The sequence below is a fragment of the Phyllobates terribilis genome, unplaced genomic scaffold, assembly GCF_046119375.1.
Source record: "Phyllobates terribilis strain yellow unplaced genomic scaffold, ASM4611937v1 Scaffold_5__5_contigs__length_657084704, whole genome shotgun sequence".
NCBI classification, from domain to species: Eukaryota; Metazoa; Chordata; class Amphibia; order Anura; family Dendrobatidae; genus Phyllobates; species Phyllobates terribilis.
Window position 1 is genome coordinate 500,149,209 of NW_027362765.1, and position 17,078 is coordinate 500,166,286.

Consider the following 17,078-nt stretch of genomic DNA (forward strand, 5'->3'; position numbering starts at 1 on the left):
GCCGTGACCACCTGGCTGACTGCGTTCGCTGTCTTCACTCTTTGTGCTGGCTGACTGCGTCCGCTGCATTCACTTTTTGTGCTAGCTCACTGCGTTCATTTTTTGTGTTGGCTGACTGCGTTCACTTTTTGTGTTGGCTGACTGCGTTCACTTTTTGTGTTGGCTGACTGCGTTCACTTTTTGTGTTGGCTGACTGCGTTCACTTTTTGTGTTGGCTGACTGCGTTCACTTTGTTTCAAAGATGGCACCTGCCCCTTAAGTTGGTGCAGCCTCCCTCTATTAAAAGCTGGCTGCGTCCGCTCAGGTTCCAAGATAGCACCAGCTCCGTGTGCTGGCTCTGCCCCCTCTGCTAAGAACTGGCTGTGTCGCCATAGAATGCAGCCAGAACTTAGTAGAAGGGGTGGTGCCAGCACAGGGGGTGGGTATCATCTTAGATTTTGAGCTCCGACACATACTTCCACACTGCTCCAACCTGCTCTCCGTACAGGTAAAAGGAGAGCCGGTCCTTCTGTGTCCTGACATCGCGAGTCACATAAAAGGACGTGGCAGGCCTTGGGATAGATACCTCTGATCTTGGTGATACCAATGTTTTGAGGTTTGCAGGGATTTCACATGTTCTGAGACAAGAAGCAAGATGGATTAATTGTACTAATGCTTTGGGTTCATTGGGACTTGGTGAAAAAAAAATGACGAGTGTATTTTTATTACTTAGAATTGTGTTGTTATAATGCACTTTTCATTGTACGGTTTCTTGCTTCATTTATATATCACCAATATGCAAACCCAAGTAAGGGTATAAATGTCCCAAATTGCACTAAGATGCATAAAGATAACAAAAAATCGTACTAGGACTAGTGGTAATCACACACCAAGTATAAAAATTGATAATCTTTATTAAACAATTAAAAATACATAAAAAAGTTGTTAAACATTCCAAACTACAGACACATAGACAAAGTGGTGGGTGAGTGCTATAGGGAGCCCTGATAATTAATATGCATAAATGCAGAGTGACAAGTTTATAACATTATAAAGGTAAGTAATTGTAAATGAGTAAATACAAGTATAACAATTCTATGTCACTCAATGCATATGATCTTAGAAATAGATCATGAATACGTGTATATAAAAATAATACAGCCCACAGCAAAGTATAAAAAGTGTAAGTAAATAGTTACATGATTATAACATGTAACTACATTTACTTACACTTTTTATACTTTGCTGTGGGCTGTATTATTTTTATATACACGTATTCATGATCTATTTCTAAGATCATATGCATTGAGTGACATAGAATTGTTATACTTGTATTTACTCATTTACAATTACTTACCTTTATAATGTTATAAACTTGTCACTCTGCATTTATGCATATTAATTATCAGGGCTCCCTATAGCACTCACCCACCACTTTGTCTATGTGTCTGTAGTTTGGAATGTTTTTTAACAACTTTTTTTCTATATTTTTAATTACTTGTTTAATAAAGATTATCAATTCTTATACTTGGTGTGTGATTACTACTAGTCCTAGCATGTTTTTTTTGTTTTTGGTATCTCTTGCTTCATTTATAGTTTCTTTTTTCATCACATCCTGTGTTTTTATGGTGTTTATTTACAGTCCTGATTTGTACTTACATGTATCTTCACTGGTTCCTGTCACCCCTTTTTTTTTGCATTTACCATGACAATGTGAGAATAGCGCACCTACAGTATGTCATAACACAAGGGCCAGATGATGCGTTAAACAAATTGGATCGGCCGTTGTCCTGTGTGTGCCTTGCAGGCTTCCTTGTACACGCAGAGCAATAAAGAAAATTACTATCAATTGTGAGCACCAGCGGTGACTCCTCCTGTAACTTGGATGTTTGTAAGTACTGTCGCTACTATTACAGTAAAGCACCACAGTTTTGTGAGCAGTACCTGATCATAGAACCTGGCGGGTTGCTGCCTTTTGAGAACACAAAGTGACCAATCAAAGCCTTTGTCTTGGTTTGACTTTCAAAGTAAGTACATCAGCCTTGTCAGGTCTAAGAGAAGGCTGTGCGGTAGTATATGAAGTGTCTTATTTTTCTTCCATATGAGATCTCCCCTAGAAGTCATCTATAGGCTAACTCAGGGCCCTCTAACTCAAGCACACAGAGGGCCAAAATGAAAAACTTGGACAAAGTCGCGGGCCAACCAGTATACAGAATAATGGGCCCCACATAGTCCTCCATACAGTATAATGGGCCCCACATAGTCCTCCATACAGAATAATGGCCCCACATAGTCCTCTGTGGTGGTTCTGGTGTTGAGGGCAAAATAAAACCACCCTGTGAGTCAGATTTGACACCTGTGGGCAAACTCCTGCACATAGCTTACAATGAGCTATGCTAATATTTATATGGAAACCAAGCAGGTGGGAAGGTGCATATAAATGATTGGCCACAGCGTGAAGCACTGAGCGCCTGTGCTTGGTCTGAACAGTCATCCTGTGCTGACACAGTCCCTTTAAACGCCGTTGTGAAAATTGACAGTAACACGTTAGGAGTGAGAGCAGAGACTGGAGCTAGCCTCCGGTGCCGGCTGTAGGACGCAGCGGACACTGGCGCTGTATGGAGGAGCTCAGCTCTGTAACCCCTACATACAGACTGCGCACAGCCATACGAGCAGGCACCGCGGCCCTGCCATTTGCCCTCTTCGCTGGGCACTCGCCCTGCTGCTCGGGTATCACCCCCGGTTGGCATTTCTACAGATGAGAGCTCTTGGCAGCCATTAGAGCAGGTGAGCGGTGTGATATGGGGCAGCCCCGCAGTCAGTGCTGCTCCTGTCTGCCGGATGTGGAGCGAAGGGCTCTTAGTAACTAGGAAAGCTGCGGCCACTATGGAAGATGGCGTCTTCTGTAAACCGCATGGAGAGAGCCGCAGGTGCAGAGCAGCGCAGTCTCACATGTATGGCGCAGTATGTGCACACTCCCCACATACACTCTCACAGCCGCGCTGACCACCGCTCATGTCATTAGTGTCAGTGACTAAGGGCAGCATGGTATTTTAAGGACACCGCTGTGACACCCCCCCAAATACCAGCCAATCAAATACTACTGCCGAGCGGAAAGCTGTGACGTCAACTGCACGCGTCATGAAAGTACTCCACGTAGTGAGAGCGAGGCTTGGGCCGCACGAAGCACTTCCGTATGCCGTACAACTGCGAATTAGCGCGTCAGCCCATAGCCTGGTGACGTCAGAGGCTGAGCTACCTGTAGTCATGTGACTTGTCGCGGTGGCGTCAGTCAGTTAGATGACAGCAGATGGACGTAGATGAGGCTTTTCTCTCAGTCGGGGAGTTCGGCTGGTGCCAGAAGCGGCTGACAGGGTTCCTGGTCCTGCTGCAGGTCGGTCCTGTCATGTCCGGGTGTGTGCGACACTACAGTAATAGCATCATAAGGCCTCTGACATGCGACATCTGCTTCCCCTCACAGAGATCACTGAGGGTCTCCTCCAGGGTGAGGCATCATCAGAACTGATGGTGGCAGCCAGACCTACAGGTGCCTGTGTGCTGTGAGCGGGCGAGCTGTGCCATTGTGTCACCCAGCATATGCCGCGCATGGTCAGGTGGTCACTGCACACTTCTGTGCACAGGATCCTGCTGGTATAAGGACCTGATGCCATCTTACTATGATGCCCACAGCCAACCTCTGCCACATCCAGTGCGGCTTCACCATATGCTGCGGAGAGGACGCCCACTCCCCAGGGCACATGGGCTAATCCTCTGCAGCCATAAAGGTCGCCATACACTGTAGATGAATGTTGGATCAGCGTGACCGACCGACTGCGCTGTATACGGACCCCTCCCCGATACTGCCCTGCCTCTCTGGACCAGAAGTGATGACATTTAATCACCTGGCCACTGATTGTCTGCAGGATCAGGTGACTCTTATCACTTCCTGTCCATCAGTCACCTGACATTGCAGCCAGTCAGTGGCCGCCGTCACTTCAGGTCCCAGTGAAGACCGCCAGAGCAGCACCAGGGGTGTAAAAGGATGAGGAACACCAATTTCCTTATTTTATTTTGATCCCTTTCCTTTGGTCGGTTTTTTCAAAAGGAGTAGAAAATCCTTTAAAGGAGACAAGTCACCACTAGTGATGTCTGACAGTGACTTACTCCTCTCTTCCCATTGATAACACACACTGTCTGAGCCAAGCATAGGACACCTGTGTATAAGGGACCAGAAGTAATAGCTATTGACTGACGCAGCTATCTTAAAGGAGGTTGTCCATTGCTATGATATTGATTAAAGAAGCACTCCTCCTCCCATGAAAGTTTTTATCCTCCTACTATAATGCAATCCTCATATTATATAGCACTGTGTACTTACAATTGCTCCTTTTGCCCTTTTACCCAGTTAATTCTTTTCTTTTCCATTAGGTCTATGACATCACGTGATTAAAAACTGACTAGCCGAATCCTTCTAAGCTCTATGTAGAAACAGGAGGTCAATTTTCCCTGTATGACTCATGAGTCACTGCAAATGTCAATGGCGGGGCGGGGGAGCAGCTGGGTCAGCAGTTGAACAAGGGAATGATTTCTGCAGGGACAAGAGACTTCCTGTTTCTATATAGAGAAGAGTTATCTGGGTAGAAAGGCAAAATGAGCAATTGTAAGTACACAGTGCTATATAATGATTACTGCAATATATTAGGAGGATAAAAACTTTGATGGGAGGAGGCGTGCTTCTTTTACTAAACAGATCAGTGGGTGTCCGACACCTGCCGCCCCCACCGATCAGCTATTTGCAGTGCCAGCAGAGGCCACAGTTTCAGTGTGGATCAGGTATAGGAGCTGATCGGAATTACCGGAAGCAGCCACTGACCAGTGTGATGGCGCTGCAGTGTCCTGCTCCGCACTGGTAACAGCTGATCGGTGCTGATCTGATATTGCTGACTGATCCTAAGGGCTCGTGCAGACGACTGTATTTTGGTTCCTAGTGCAATCCGCAAAAACATTGGATCGCACTTGGGCGAATGTTGGTCCATGGGGCCGCGCACATGTCCCATTTATTTTTCCTCAGACACAGTCTATTTGAGGAAAAAATAGCAGCATGCACGAGTTGCAACCGATACTTGGATCGTACTCTTCCATTCAAACCAATGGAAAAATCAACTGTACTCAGATGACATCTGAGTGCAGTCTAATTTCCATGGACTGACAGAATGGAGAAGATGGAGAATTTGTTTTTCCCCATATTCTCATCATCCGAGAAAATTGGATCACACTTTGATCAGACTGTGATTAGCATAATCGGACAGATTTTTGCAGATGAGAGAAAATCCAGTGGTGTGACCCTAGCCTAAAACACCGTCATCATTATCAAAGTGGTAGAAAACCCCTTTATAGTACAACTAAGTTTGATACGAGGGCAGATGTATCTCAGTGATTATCAAATACTCAGTTATTTCTGTATGTAATAAAAATGTGGTTTTTCAGATTTAGAAAATTACATTTTTTTTTTTTATAGAAACAGTGCCACTCTTGCCTACAGGTTGAATTTTGCATTGCAGTTCATCCTCATTGAACTGAAAAAAAATCTGAACCGCAGTCCAGCCTATGGACAGTTGTGCTGATTTGCGGAACAGACAGTCCCTTTTTATTTTACAGGAAAAACTCAGTCCATGTTCTGATCAGGAGGTGGAGATACTGACACCGCTGAGCTGATCTACACCATCTCCCATATAAATGAATGAGACCTGCAGAAACCATGTAACACAGAGAGCTCTCCCGTGGTCCGCATCTAGACAGGATTATTCCTGATTAAGCCCTGAAAGGCTGAGATGAGAATTGCCCTTTAATTGTAACCGTGCTGTGTATCCTATAATTATACTAATCTGCTTAAGGGAGAGTCAGACGGCCGTATAACTCGGACGTGGATCGCATCGCAATGCTCGGACTGGCCGGCGGCTCTCCTGTCCCGAGCGTTACATCATGTGTCTCTATGCAGCTGTCACACTCGGGTCAGGGAGAGCTGACGGCCATTCCCAACATTGCGATTCTTACAGAAATGATCCTTTTGCTTTTGAAATGTGTAATTGGTGTATTAATTCATGCAAGAAATGTATTTGTAAAGGAAGCAATGATTGGCAATATTAGCTATGACATTTTATGTTATGCCCTAAGATGACAAATCTCATTATAGGGAACCAGTCTTCATGAAAATGCAATACAATCTGCCGGCAGCAAGTCATAGAGCAGGGGGAGGTGAGCAGATTATGTGTAATTTAGTGAAAAAATTCCGTATACCCTGTGTTTTACCATTTAATCCTCTGCTCTTTCTGGCATTTTCAGTCCAGTGGGCGTCCGATCAGTGACTGACAGCTCTCTCTGTATGAACAGTTATACAAAGAAAGCTGTCAGTCACTGATGGGACCGCCCACCGGACCAAAAGTCCCAGGAAGAGCAGAGAATACTGAATCTCACTCACAAATCTATGCATCAATCTTCCCCTCTCCTCTGCTCTATCCCATGCTGCAGATTGGATGTGACAGGTTCCCTTTAAAGGGTTTTCCCACGAACAAAGTACATTTTAATTAATAAATCTAGGAATACAAATAATTTCCACAATTGGATGTGTTTAAATAAAATGTTCCTGTGCTGAGATAATCTTATAAATGTGCCCCTGCTGTGTACTGTGTAATGGCTGTGTCTGACCGTGCAGGAACATGGTCTGATCATACCACATCTCCTGGGCAGGGGAGAAAGCAAAAGAGTCTACAGACATTACAGCACGGGATTAGCCAATGTTAGTCTAATGTGTAGGGGGCCTTAAATGTGATGAATGGTGTCTTGTGGTGTAATCCATAATCAGGTATATTAAGTGACAACACAATGCTATATCACTGTGGACAGCTACTTTCGGATAAGGAACACCAATTTCCCTATTCGCTTAGGATGCCTTTCCTTTGGTCAGTTTTCAAAAAGGAGTGGAAAACCCCTTTAAACCCTTTCCGACGTATGCCGTAATAGTATGACTCACGTCGGCTTCCTCCTTCTGGTGCAGACTCTGGCGCTGAGCCCGCACCCTTCCAGGCACATGTCAACTGATCTGTACAGCTGTTATGTGCCCCTAACAGCCGGGTGAAATTGCGATCCATCCACGGCTGTTAACTAGTTAATTGCCACTGTCAATCTCTGACAGCGGTATTTAACTTGCGCAAACCGGATGCGTGTCATTAGCCCCGCCTATCGGTGAACCCATCACATGATCGCGAGTCGCCGATGGGTTGGCATGAAAACCCGTGGTCTGCAGGAGACCCCTGCGGTTGTTATTGCCAGATTACTATGAGCGCCGCCCAGCGGTCGGCACTCATAGCATGTAAGCATTTCTGCTACACATGGGCTATCTGGTCATCGTCTGTGTGTAGTACAGGCGATCCGATAATTGCAGCTTCAAGTCTCCCATGGAGACTATTGAAGCATGCAAAAAAGTAAAAGAAGAGGCCTTGCAGGCGGAGCGCGATGAGATGGACAAGGAACTATAGAGGGTGAGGCTACACAGTCCAGCCTCATCTCATCCCAACGCAGATTGGGTGATAATGAGGAGGAGAACATGAACAGGGAAGTCTTGGCTGTTGGCAGTCTGGCACACATGGCTGCCTTTATGTTCCCCTGCCTTTATCGTGACCCTTGCCTTGTATGGATTTGGGGCATTCCAGAAAACTGGCATGGCACGAGAGAATTATTGGAGACGGAGGTGTGCGGTTCGGATTAAGAAGGATGTCTGTCTTAGATCAGTTGCAGGACTGAGGGCACAGGAGGGGTGATAGACGGAAATGAGGGAAGAGATATAGGGCGGTGCTGAACTGTGGACAGCTTGGTGGGTGAGAAAGATGAGTTTATATTGTTTTCTGTAGTGATTGTTTAACCTAACCCATGCAATGACTGGCACAGGATAGAGGCGTCGGTGAAGTGGCTTGATAGCAATACGATGCTGGCTACTACATTCAGAATGGATACTGGTGCACAGAGGCTGTGCGGGCGCGATCGCCGCCAGGTATCAGCTATGTGCCAGGAGCGGTCCCAGCACATTAGCCCCCGAAATCCTGCGATCGAAGTTGATCACAGCATTCCGGGAGTGAAGAGAGGAAAAACAGCCCCTTTTACCTTGCATCAGAGACCCCGCACTATCAGCGCAGTGTCCCAATTGTCACCAGACACCAGCAAGTTACTTTGATCATGCGCAGTGCACGATCAAAGTAACTTGTGTCTGCAGGACTGACAGCCTGCATAGCACAGGGATGCTGCTGCATCCCTATGTTATGCAAGCCATCAGCCTGCAAAAAATGAAAGTCCCAATGTGGGACAAAGTGTAAGAAAAAAAAATTGTAAAAATATAAAAAAAATATGAAAAAATAATCCCCAAAAAATAAAAATATACTACTGTATCCATAAATAAATATTATTATGAAAAAAAAACAACTATAAGGGTATGTGCACAGGTTTAGGAATTGAAGCGTTTTTTCCTCTCCCTGGCAGAAAAAAACCACATGCGGATTTATATGCCTTTCTACATGCATTTTTTTAAGGGTTTTTGCGCATCAGTGAATGATTTTTGGAGCTAAATAAAGTTGGTGGGACATTGCTTAAGCCCTTGGATTACCATGAGAACGGGGGTGAGCATATTGGTTCATTTAAATGATTAAAGAATGGGTCAGTTGTATTTCAAATAAAGTGTTTACAGTGTGTCTGTGTGTTTCTTTACTTTGCTTGGTCATGAAAAGGTTTGATTGACACCTTAACATAACCAAACAAAAGAGCTGGGTGTCAGCTAGTCCCATTCACCCAATCTTCTTTAGCATTTCTATTCATGTAATTTATGCGACTGCTGTGAGCTGGTTTTTTTAGCCTGGAAGGTGCCCTTAGGCAAACATTTCCCTGGCCATTAAATAACATCTCACAGCTGGTTCGTTAGCCGCTACGCTCCCCCCCGATCAGCACTCAGCAGCACTGTGGACACAACGTATTTATGTTGCGTCCAAAACGCGGTGTTCTAATGCCGCACTTTTGTTGTCGGTACATGTGAATCCACTGCATATAATGACACTTCAATCTGTCAAAATCTGCAGTGGAGACTGGCATGTCTGCTACAGAAATTGACATGCTGCGAGTGAGTTTGGGTTCGTGGCCACGATCTGGAGCCGCTGCAGGTTTGATGCTGCGTGTATATACAGCGTCAAACCCGCAGCGTCCAGATGTTACAGTATAGTGGATGGGATCTCTAGAAATCCCATGTCCACTATGCATGCATCAGAGGTTGCGAATCACCCGTGGACACTGACATGCGGTGCGTCTTTAAGGACCGCAGCATGTCAAATTCTCTTGTGGAGTTGCTAGTCTCCACAATAGAAATTTGACCACTAGAATGTATTGAATGCGGTAAATCCGCATGGTTTAGTGAACACATGTGGATTTACCTGCGTTCAATAGAATGCAACATTTTTGACGCAACAAAAATCGTCCAAAGCGCTGCTACGTCTGAATTATGGGCACAAAGCCTAAAGTTAAAAAAAAAATATATATATATATATGGCGTGGGCTCCCTCGTCATGTTTATAACCAGCAGAGGGAAAGCCGACCTCAGAGGGCTGATATTCGTAGCCAGGGAAGGGGCAATTAGCCAAAAATGTTCCCTGGCTATTAATATCAGCCCACAGCTGTTTGTTTAGCCTCTACTGGCTAGATTACAGAAAAAAATTGACCTGGGGTCCCCCTATAAAATCTAGCCAGCAAAGGCTAAACTAGACAGCTGCGGGCTGATATTAATAGCCATGGAAGGGGCCATGGATACTAGTCCCCTCCGCGACTATTAATCTCACCCCTCAGCAGTCCCCGAAATGGCGTATCCATAAAATGCGCCAAATCTGGCGCTTAGCCTCGCTCTTCCACACTGCCCTGTAGTGGTGGCAGGGGGTAATGGGGTTGGGGTTCACGTCAGCCTTGTATTTGCAGCTGACGTGAAGCCCAGGTTAGTAATGGAGGGCGTCTATAAGACGCCCCCATTACTATCCGCGTGGTTAAATGGTCGCCACTATTTCAATAAAAGACACGGCCAGAAAAAAAGTATTTTAATGAAATAAAAAACACACACGGGTCGACAATTTTTTTTATTACCTGCCTCCGCGAAGCCCTCGATCTCCTCAAAAAAAAAAATGTAAAAAAACAAACAACAACATTCCTCACCTGTCTGACGTCAACGACGTAGTCCACGATCATGACTGTCCCACGACGATCCGGATCATTTCTACAGCTGTGACATCAGAAATCACTGATGTCACAGCTGTAGAATACAGCACTGTATACTGGCAAGGGTGTAAAATCACCCCCTGTCAGTATCCAGGCTGCAGGGGGTCACTGGGGTTCACCAGTTGAAGATCAGCTAATGAGCCCGGTGAGCTGGAGACCATGGGAACATTCTTGTTCCCATGTGACCATCAGGTGATAAGTGACGTCACTGCAGGTCCTGGAAGTACACTGCGGGAACGCTGCGGAAAAACAGCCGCGGAAATGCATTACAGCCGCATTGTGTGAACTCAGCCTAAAAGTACAAATATTTGGTCGTCCGGAACGACCTGACCTATAAAACTGTCCCACTAGTTAACCCCTTTAGTGAACACCGTAAAAATAAAAGCAAAACAATGCTTTATCATCATACTGCCCAAAAAAATGGAATAAAACGCGATAAAAAATATGAATGTAAATAAAAATGGTACTGTTGAAAAGGTCATCTTATCCCGCAAAAACAAGCCGCGATTCAGCGCCATCAGCCGAAAAAATAAAAAAATTATAGCTTTCAGAAGAATAAAGCTACCTTATCAATTTTACCACATGTGGAACGGCATAAAAAAAACAACAATTCCTGAATTGTTGGTTTTTGTTTGTTCTGCCTCGCAAAAATCGGAATAGAAAGTGATCAAAAAATGTCACGTACCCGCAAATGGTACCAATAAAAACGTCAACTTGTCCCACAAAAAACAAGCCCTTATATGCCTCTGTCGGGCGAAATATGGAAAAATTATTGCAAAAACGGCGTAAAAAATAAACGCTAGGGTTGGGGTTGTGTTAGGGTTGGCATTAGGGTTATGTTAGGGTTGTGTTGAGGTTGGGAATTTTTCAAAGATATAGAAAAAAAGAATGATGATGATATGGCGACTAGTGTTGAGCGCAAGTGCTCGCTACTTGAGTTTGCATCAGGTGCTTGGGTATGCAACGAGTATCGCAGGTGATCGAGTGACATACTCGAGTCTCTGCCCCATATGTTTCGCGGCTGTTATACAGCCAAAAAAACACGCAATCCCCGCATTTTATTTTTTTTAGGTGTCTGACAACCGTGAAACATGCGGGGCGGGTACTCGAGCATACTTGGTGCACACCCGAGTAACCGATGCAAACTCAAGTAGCGAGCACTTGCGCTGAAGACTAATGTCAACTTATTCAGTATGATGACCTAATGTTATCAAATTCTGTGTCGTACCTCTGGGTTCAAAACGTTCATTATACCCCTTGATAAAATCCTTGAAGGATCTACTTTTCAAAATGGGGTCCCTTGTGGGTGGTTTCCACTGTTTAGGTGTACCAGGGGCTCTTCAACGTTCAAACGCGACATGGCGTCCGCTCTCGATTCCAGACAATTTTGCGTTCAAAAAGTCACACAGTTCTCCTTACCTTCTGAACCCTGCCGTGCACCCAAACAGTGTATTTTCCACACATATGGGGTATTGGCGTCCTTATGGGAAATTGCACAATAGTTTTTGGGTCAATTTTCTCCTCTTACCGTTGTGAAAATAAAAAAATTTGGGGCTAAAAGATCATTTTTGTGGAAAAAGTTAGATTTCTTTTTATTTTCACAGCTCTACGTTATAAACTTCTGTGAAGCACCTGGGAGTTCAAGGTGCTCACCACACATCTAGATAAGTTCCCTGAGGGGTCTAGTTTCCAAAATGTTGCCACTTGTGGCGGATTTACACTATTTAGGCACATCAGGGGCTCCCCAAACGCAACATGGCGTCCGCTAATTATTCAAGCAAATTTTACATTCAAAAAGTCAAATGGCGCTCCTTCCCTTCCGAGCCCTGCCGTGCGCCCAAACAGTGGTTTTCCCCCACATATGGGGTATCTGCGTGCTCAGGAGAAATTGCACAAAACATTTTATGGTCCATTTTTTCCTGGTACACTTGCAAAAATAATAAAAAAAAAGGGTCTAAAATAACATTTTTGTGAAAAAAAATTAAATGTTCATTGTTTTCTTCCAGATTCTTGAATGTGGTTTTGAGCCCCTTGAGGGGTGCAGTTTTTAGAATGGTGTCACTTTGGGGTATTTTCTATCAACAAGGCCCCTCAAAGTCACTTCAAATGTGATGTGGACCCTAAAAAAATTGTTTTTGTAAAGTTGGTTGGAAAAATGAGAAATCGCTGGTCAACTTTTAACCCTTAGGCTAAGTGCCCACGATGCAGAAATGCTGCAGATTTTTTCCACATCTCCCTGGCAAGAAAAAACGCATACGGATTTTACATGCTTTTTTCCTGCCAGGTAGAAGCGTTTGTGAAGCGTCTTTGCATGCATTTCTGCATGCGGGTTATCAAGTACTTTTCCAAGCGATTTTAGCATCACTTAGAAAAGTGCTTGACAACTTGGTCACACTATATAAATCCATGCATAAAAGAATAAAAATGGTAAAAAATAAAAAATTAAGATTATACTTACCCTCTGATGTCCTCCGGTCTCCTCAGCGATACGTCCAGTCTGTTGTACCTCTCGCGGTGGTGTGAAAGGACCTTTCATGACGTCATTTAGTCATGTGACAGGTCACACGACCGCCGACGTTAGCTGTCGTGTGACCTGTCAAATGGCTAAATGATGTCATGAAAGGTCCTTTCACACCACCGCGAGAGGTACAACAGACTGGACGTATCGCTGAGGAGACCGGAGGACATCAGAGGGTAAGTATAATCTTAATTTTTTATTTTAAATTCTTTTTTTTTAACAGATTCTATGATACCCAAGTCTGGAGGAGAGTCTCCTCTTCTGTCACGAAAAAACAGTCTCAGAATCAGGGGGATCCATTGAAGCGTTCCAGAGTAATTACCTCATAAAGTGACAGTGGTCAGAATTGAAAAAATTGGCCTGGTCATTAACGTGCAAACAGCCGTCGAGGGTAAAGGGGTTAAGCTTGTGTTTGCTCATCTCTACTTAGGACGCGTGTCCCAATACTTTTGTCCATATAGTACGTCGGCTGGGTCAGGATAGTTGTATTATACCTGGCCGGATACAGCTGATGACAAGGTCATGCCGCTGGACCTAACAAAGCTGTGCGCTCCCAGACAAGTCTGGCATATAAATGAATGCACTAGCTACCAGAAGCCATCTCCTAGAAAACAATGGGGCGAGTTCTGGCATCTGTGATGGGGAAGACACCGGTCGGCCTTTATCTGCGGCTGTAGTGTCACATCTGTCCACAGTTTGTACGTGGTATTGTGGCTCTGACCTACCGTATTCCCATCAGTGGGGCTGTGAAGCCGGGTGTGGACAGGTGTAATAAAGCAGCTATGTTTATCTAACCCCAATCAAGCCCTAATGTGCACTAAGCATGATGTTACAGGGGAGCGATCATCTTCTCTGGTGTCATTAAGACTTAAGTGAAAGCCTGACCCAACTCATCAGTGATTCAGGCTGCTAAATTAAAGTTTCTGGCACATGAATCATTCATGGACTCTTCTCTCCTCTATTTATAGACGTAGCTGATAACTCATTATCGCACTCGGCTCTGTGACAAGCTGTGAACCACTGGTGCTGCTGCAGAACCTCTTGGGACACACCACATCTTTCATGTTTTCCCTCTAGGGGAAGACAGAAGATAAAGTAAAAGTGATCCCAGCTGTTTTAGTGCTGGAGAGACTAGTTCTCTGTGGAGATGAGAATTATCTGGAGGTGTTAAAATGCTAGCGGCATAGAGGACCGCGCTGCCAGTCTGGAAATGAAAGGATCAAAACCATTTATGTAAAAAGTGTGTAGAGTGTCAGCAAAATAATAAGCGCACAGCGACCGGCTAATGCAATCCACAGCTTTACCGCATACACAATCCCTCTGCTCTGCCGTCTTTTAGTGAAGCGTATATTGGGGTTTTCCAGCAGGTGACTGCCATTATTTTAGTACACTTCTTGTACCAAGACCCCCAATAATGTAAGTTATTTTACACCTCCTCCAGGAAAGCAACTGCTTAAAGTGACCCTCCAGCCCACCTAAAAGTTCCCCATAAATATCTACTGTATAGACGCCATACAGGTGTCCTGCTCTTGATCCCCGTTGCTGCCATTTCCAAGTGCAAAGGCAGTTTATCTGACCCGATGTGGGAGCCACAGTCGCTTAGTCTGGATTACGCCTCCCCGCATCTTCACTGCCACGTGATGGACTGACGCTAAAGATGCCAGTGCTGTGTTCATCCCCGCTGTCTATGACAGTGAAGGTGCGGCAGGGCGATCGTCACTATGTTCCCCATGCAACTGCAGCTGCCATCTTGTTTCCAGAGGAAGCTGCCCCGGCACTTGGAAACATAGCGTCATGGACCAAAAGCGGATATGTTGCCTTTAAAGGCAGAAAACATTCACCTCATTACAGGGACAAATATGCTATCCATGGACCCCGCTGATCAGTAGAACCGGGGTCCTGATCCACCATATGCCATTTTGACAGCACAGATTCAGTAAGGGGAGTTTGAATGGAGCGGTGGTGGTGCGTACGTCTACGTCCTGCTGCCCTTTTCATTTTTATGGGTCTGAAACAAACAGGTGAGCACTGACACTGAATGGCGAGGCAGAGTACGTGCATGACCACCTCTACATTCAAACTCAAAGGGCTCAGGACGAGAAATAAGCGAACCCAAACTGTAACATCCGGGGTTCATACCGGACACCTAGTGTTCAGTGCTGAACTCCACACACGAACTTCTGAAAGAGAGAGACTTTGGACTAAAGTTTGGTCAAACCTGAACTTCCATGGGTCCGCTCATGCCTTCTCAGGACCCTCATTCTTTTGGTGAAGCTTCCAGCGATCAGACATTGTGCCCTCCTATCCTATGGCCCTATGGATAGGTCATAAATGGTTTTTCATGGGATAACCCGTGGACCTCTCAGTAATAATTCCTTATGAAATAAACCTAGAGGAACATGTGTTATCTGTTTCAAGTTTGTCTTTTTAATTGTCCAATAGGGAAGATCAAAACGTCCCCCATATTTTTCTTGCTGCCCACCACATAACACTTGTAGACATTCTGAAGCTCTTAGTGGGTAACTGTACAGTTAAAGAGTAACCGTCGTTTTAATTTTTATTTCATAAATCAATAACACACATAAAAACAAGGTATTACTAAATTGCTTATCAGAGAAATCTGCTTCTTTTCCCCTTCTCCCATGACAGCACCATCTGAGAGAGGGTATCCGCCCACCAAGGACAGGAACCTACTGAATAAAAAGGCGGTACCTCTCTTCCACATCAGTTTTTGGTTTCTATCCTTGATGGGAGCCTCTCTAGGTGGTGCCTCGCTTACCTGTTCGTGGGATCTGGAGTTGGATCCCAGGATCGATGCAGCCTGGAGGCCGTGAAGAAGCAGCAGATGGGTCCTCTGTTCCCAGCCCCATCTTGCTGGTACCTGGGTCTGCGTGCGGGGGGGCGCCTTCCGGGGTCCTCTCCCGTGTGCGCTGGGTCCTGCGGCTGGGTCTGCGCACGCACGGTGGCTGTGGCTGAGTGCGCCGGCAGGCAGGCCTTCCGGGCTGTGCACGTGCAGGGTCGCGTCGCGCCCAGTGACGTAGCGCGCCAGAAGTCCGGGCTGCGCATGCGCGTTGTAATGTCGCACCTTAGCATGAGAGCGCCAGAAGCCCGGGTCTGCGCTTGCGCGGGGTGCGATTTCCAGGGACATCCCCGTTTGCAAGTGTGCCGGGAGCCGCTGGGTCTGCGCACACGCAGGAGGGATCCTGCGGCGTAGCGCGCCAGCTGGCATGTAAAAAAAAATATGTATGTTTTAGTGGGAAAAAAAAGAGGAGTATAAGATAAAATTAAATGACAGAGAAAGCACACTGCTGCCAGAAGGGGAGGGGCCCAAAGGAGGTGGAGCCCCCTTATGCTTTAAAAGGATGGGAAGCAGTCAAGATGGCGGTGTCTGCATCCCCGTCATCATGAGTGAGGAGCCGCAGTCACCTGGGCAGCAGCTGTCACCGCCGCAGGAGGAACAGCAGCAGCCACAGGTGTCTAAGCAGCGTAATCAGCCTAAGCAAAATGTGAGACAACCGGAGCAACGGGAGTCTTCCCATCATCAGAGCCATAGCAGTGGGGGTCGTACGAGTGCCGGCAGAACCGGTCAGAAGAAATCTCGTGAATCCACCTCCGCCAGATGGGAGCGTTCATGTGAACAGCAACCACCGCCTCCGGTACCCTAGTCTGAACGTCAGTGTGGTGAGTGATCTTCGTGAAAGTTCACCTTAGTAATGTGCTCTTCTCTGTTTTTTCTCTTTTCTCTCCTTTCATTTCTTTCTGGTTGTTAGGAACCAAAAAAGAGTAGTTCCAAGAATAAGAATAAAGAGTGTGCATTATGTAAAGTTAGCCTTCCCAGCTCCTACGCTAAGAACCTCTGCTCTGATTGTATCCAGAAAACTATAGCAGAGGAGTCCCCTAGTTTTTCTATGGATTTAAAAACCTTAATCCAGATGGAGGTCAGGGATTCCTTAAAGAACTTGACCTCTCGTAAGAGGAGGAAGCAGAAACGGGTTTCCTCGGACTCAGAGGACTCAGTAGAGTCCCGTTTCACGAGGGAATATCCTTCCCCCTCTGACCTATCTTCATCTTCTTCGGATGATGATGGAGTGGGGTAGGCCATGTTTTTCGGTGGACAATACTGAAAGATTGGTCAAGGCTATTAGAGTGACTATGGGTATTGCCGATGCCAAAGCTCCCAGAACAGTTCAGGACGTCGTGTTCGGGGGCTTAGATCAGAAGAAGAGACGCACATTCCCTGTTAACGAGAGGATCAAGACTCTTATAGACAAGGAGTGGAAAAAAA

General features: G+C 45.6%; 1 protein-coding gene across 2 annotated transcripts in view; it reads left to right on the plus strand.

The window, feature by feature from the left end:
• Nucleotides 1–3,108: 3,108 nt before the first annotated feature.
• Nucleotides 3,109–17,078, plus strand: part of LOC141273561 (solute carrier family 22 member 15-like) — a 270,371-nt gene continuing 256,401 nt past the window's right edge. The window contains exon 1 of one of the 2 annotated variants that reach the window (XM_073685577.1): nucleotides 3,109–3,373. In XM_073685577.1, coding sequence (XP_073541678.1) covers nucleotides 3,290–3,373 — 84 coding nt within the window. In that variant the 5' untranslated portion in view covers nucleotides 3,109–3,289. The remainder of the gene's footprint in view (nucleotides 3,374–17,078) is intronic. The other variant, XM_073685576.1, reaches the window with a different exon arrangement.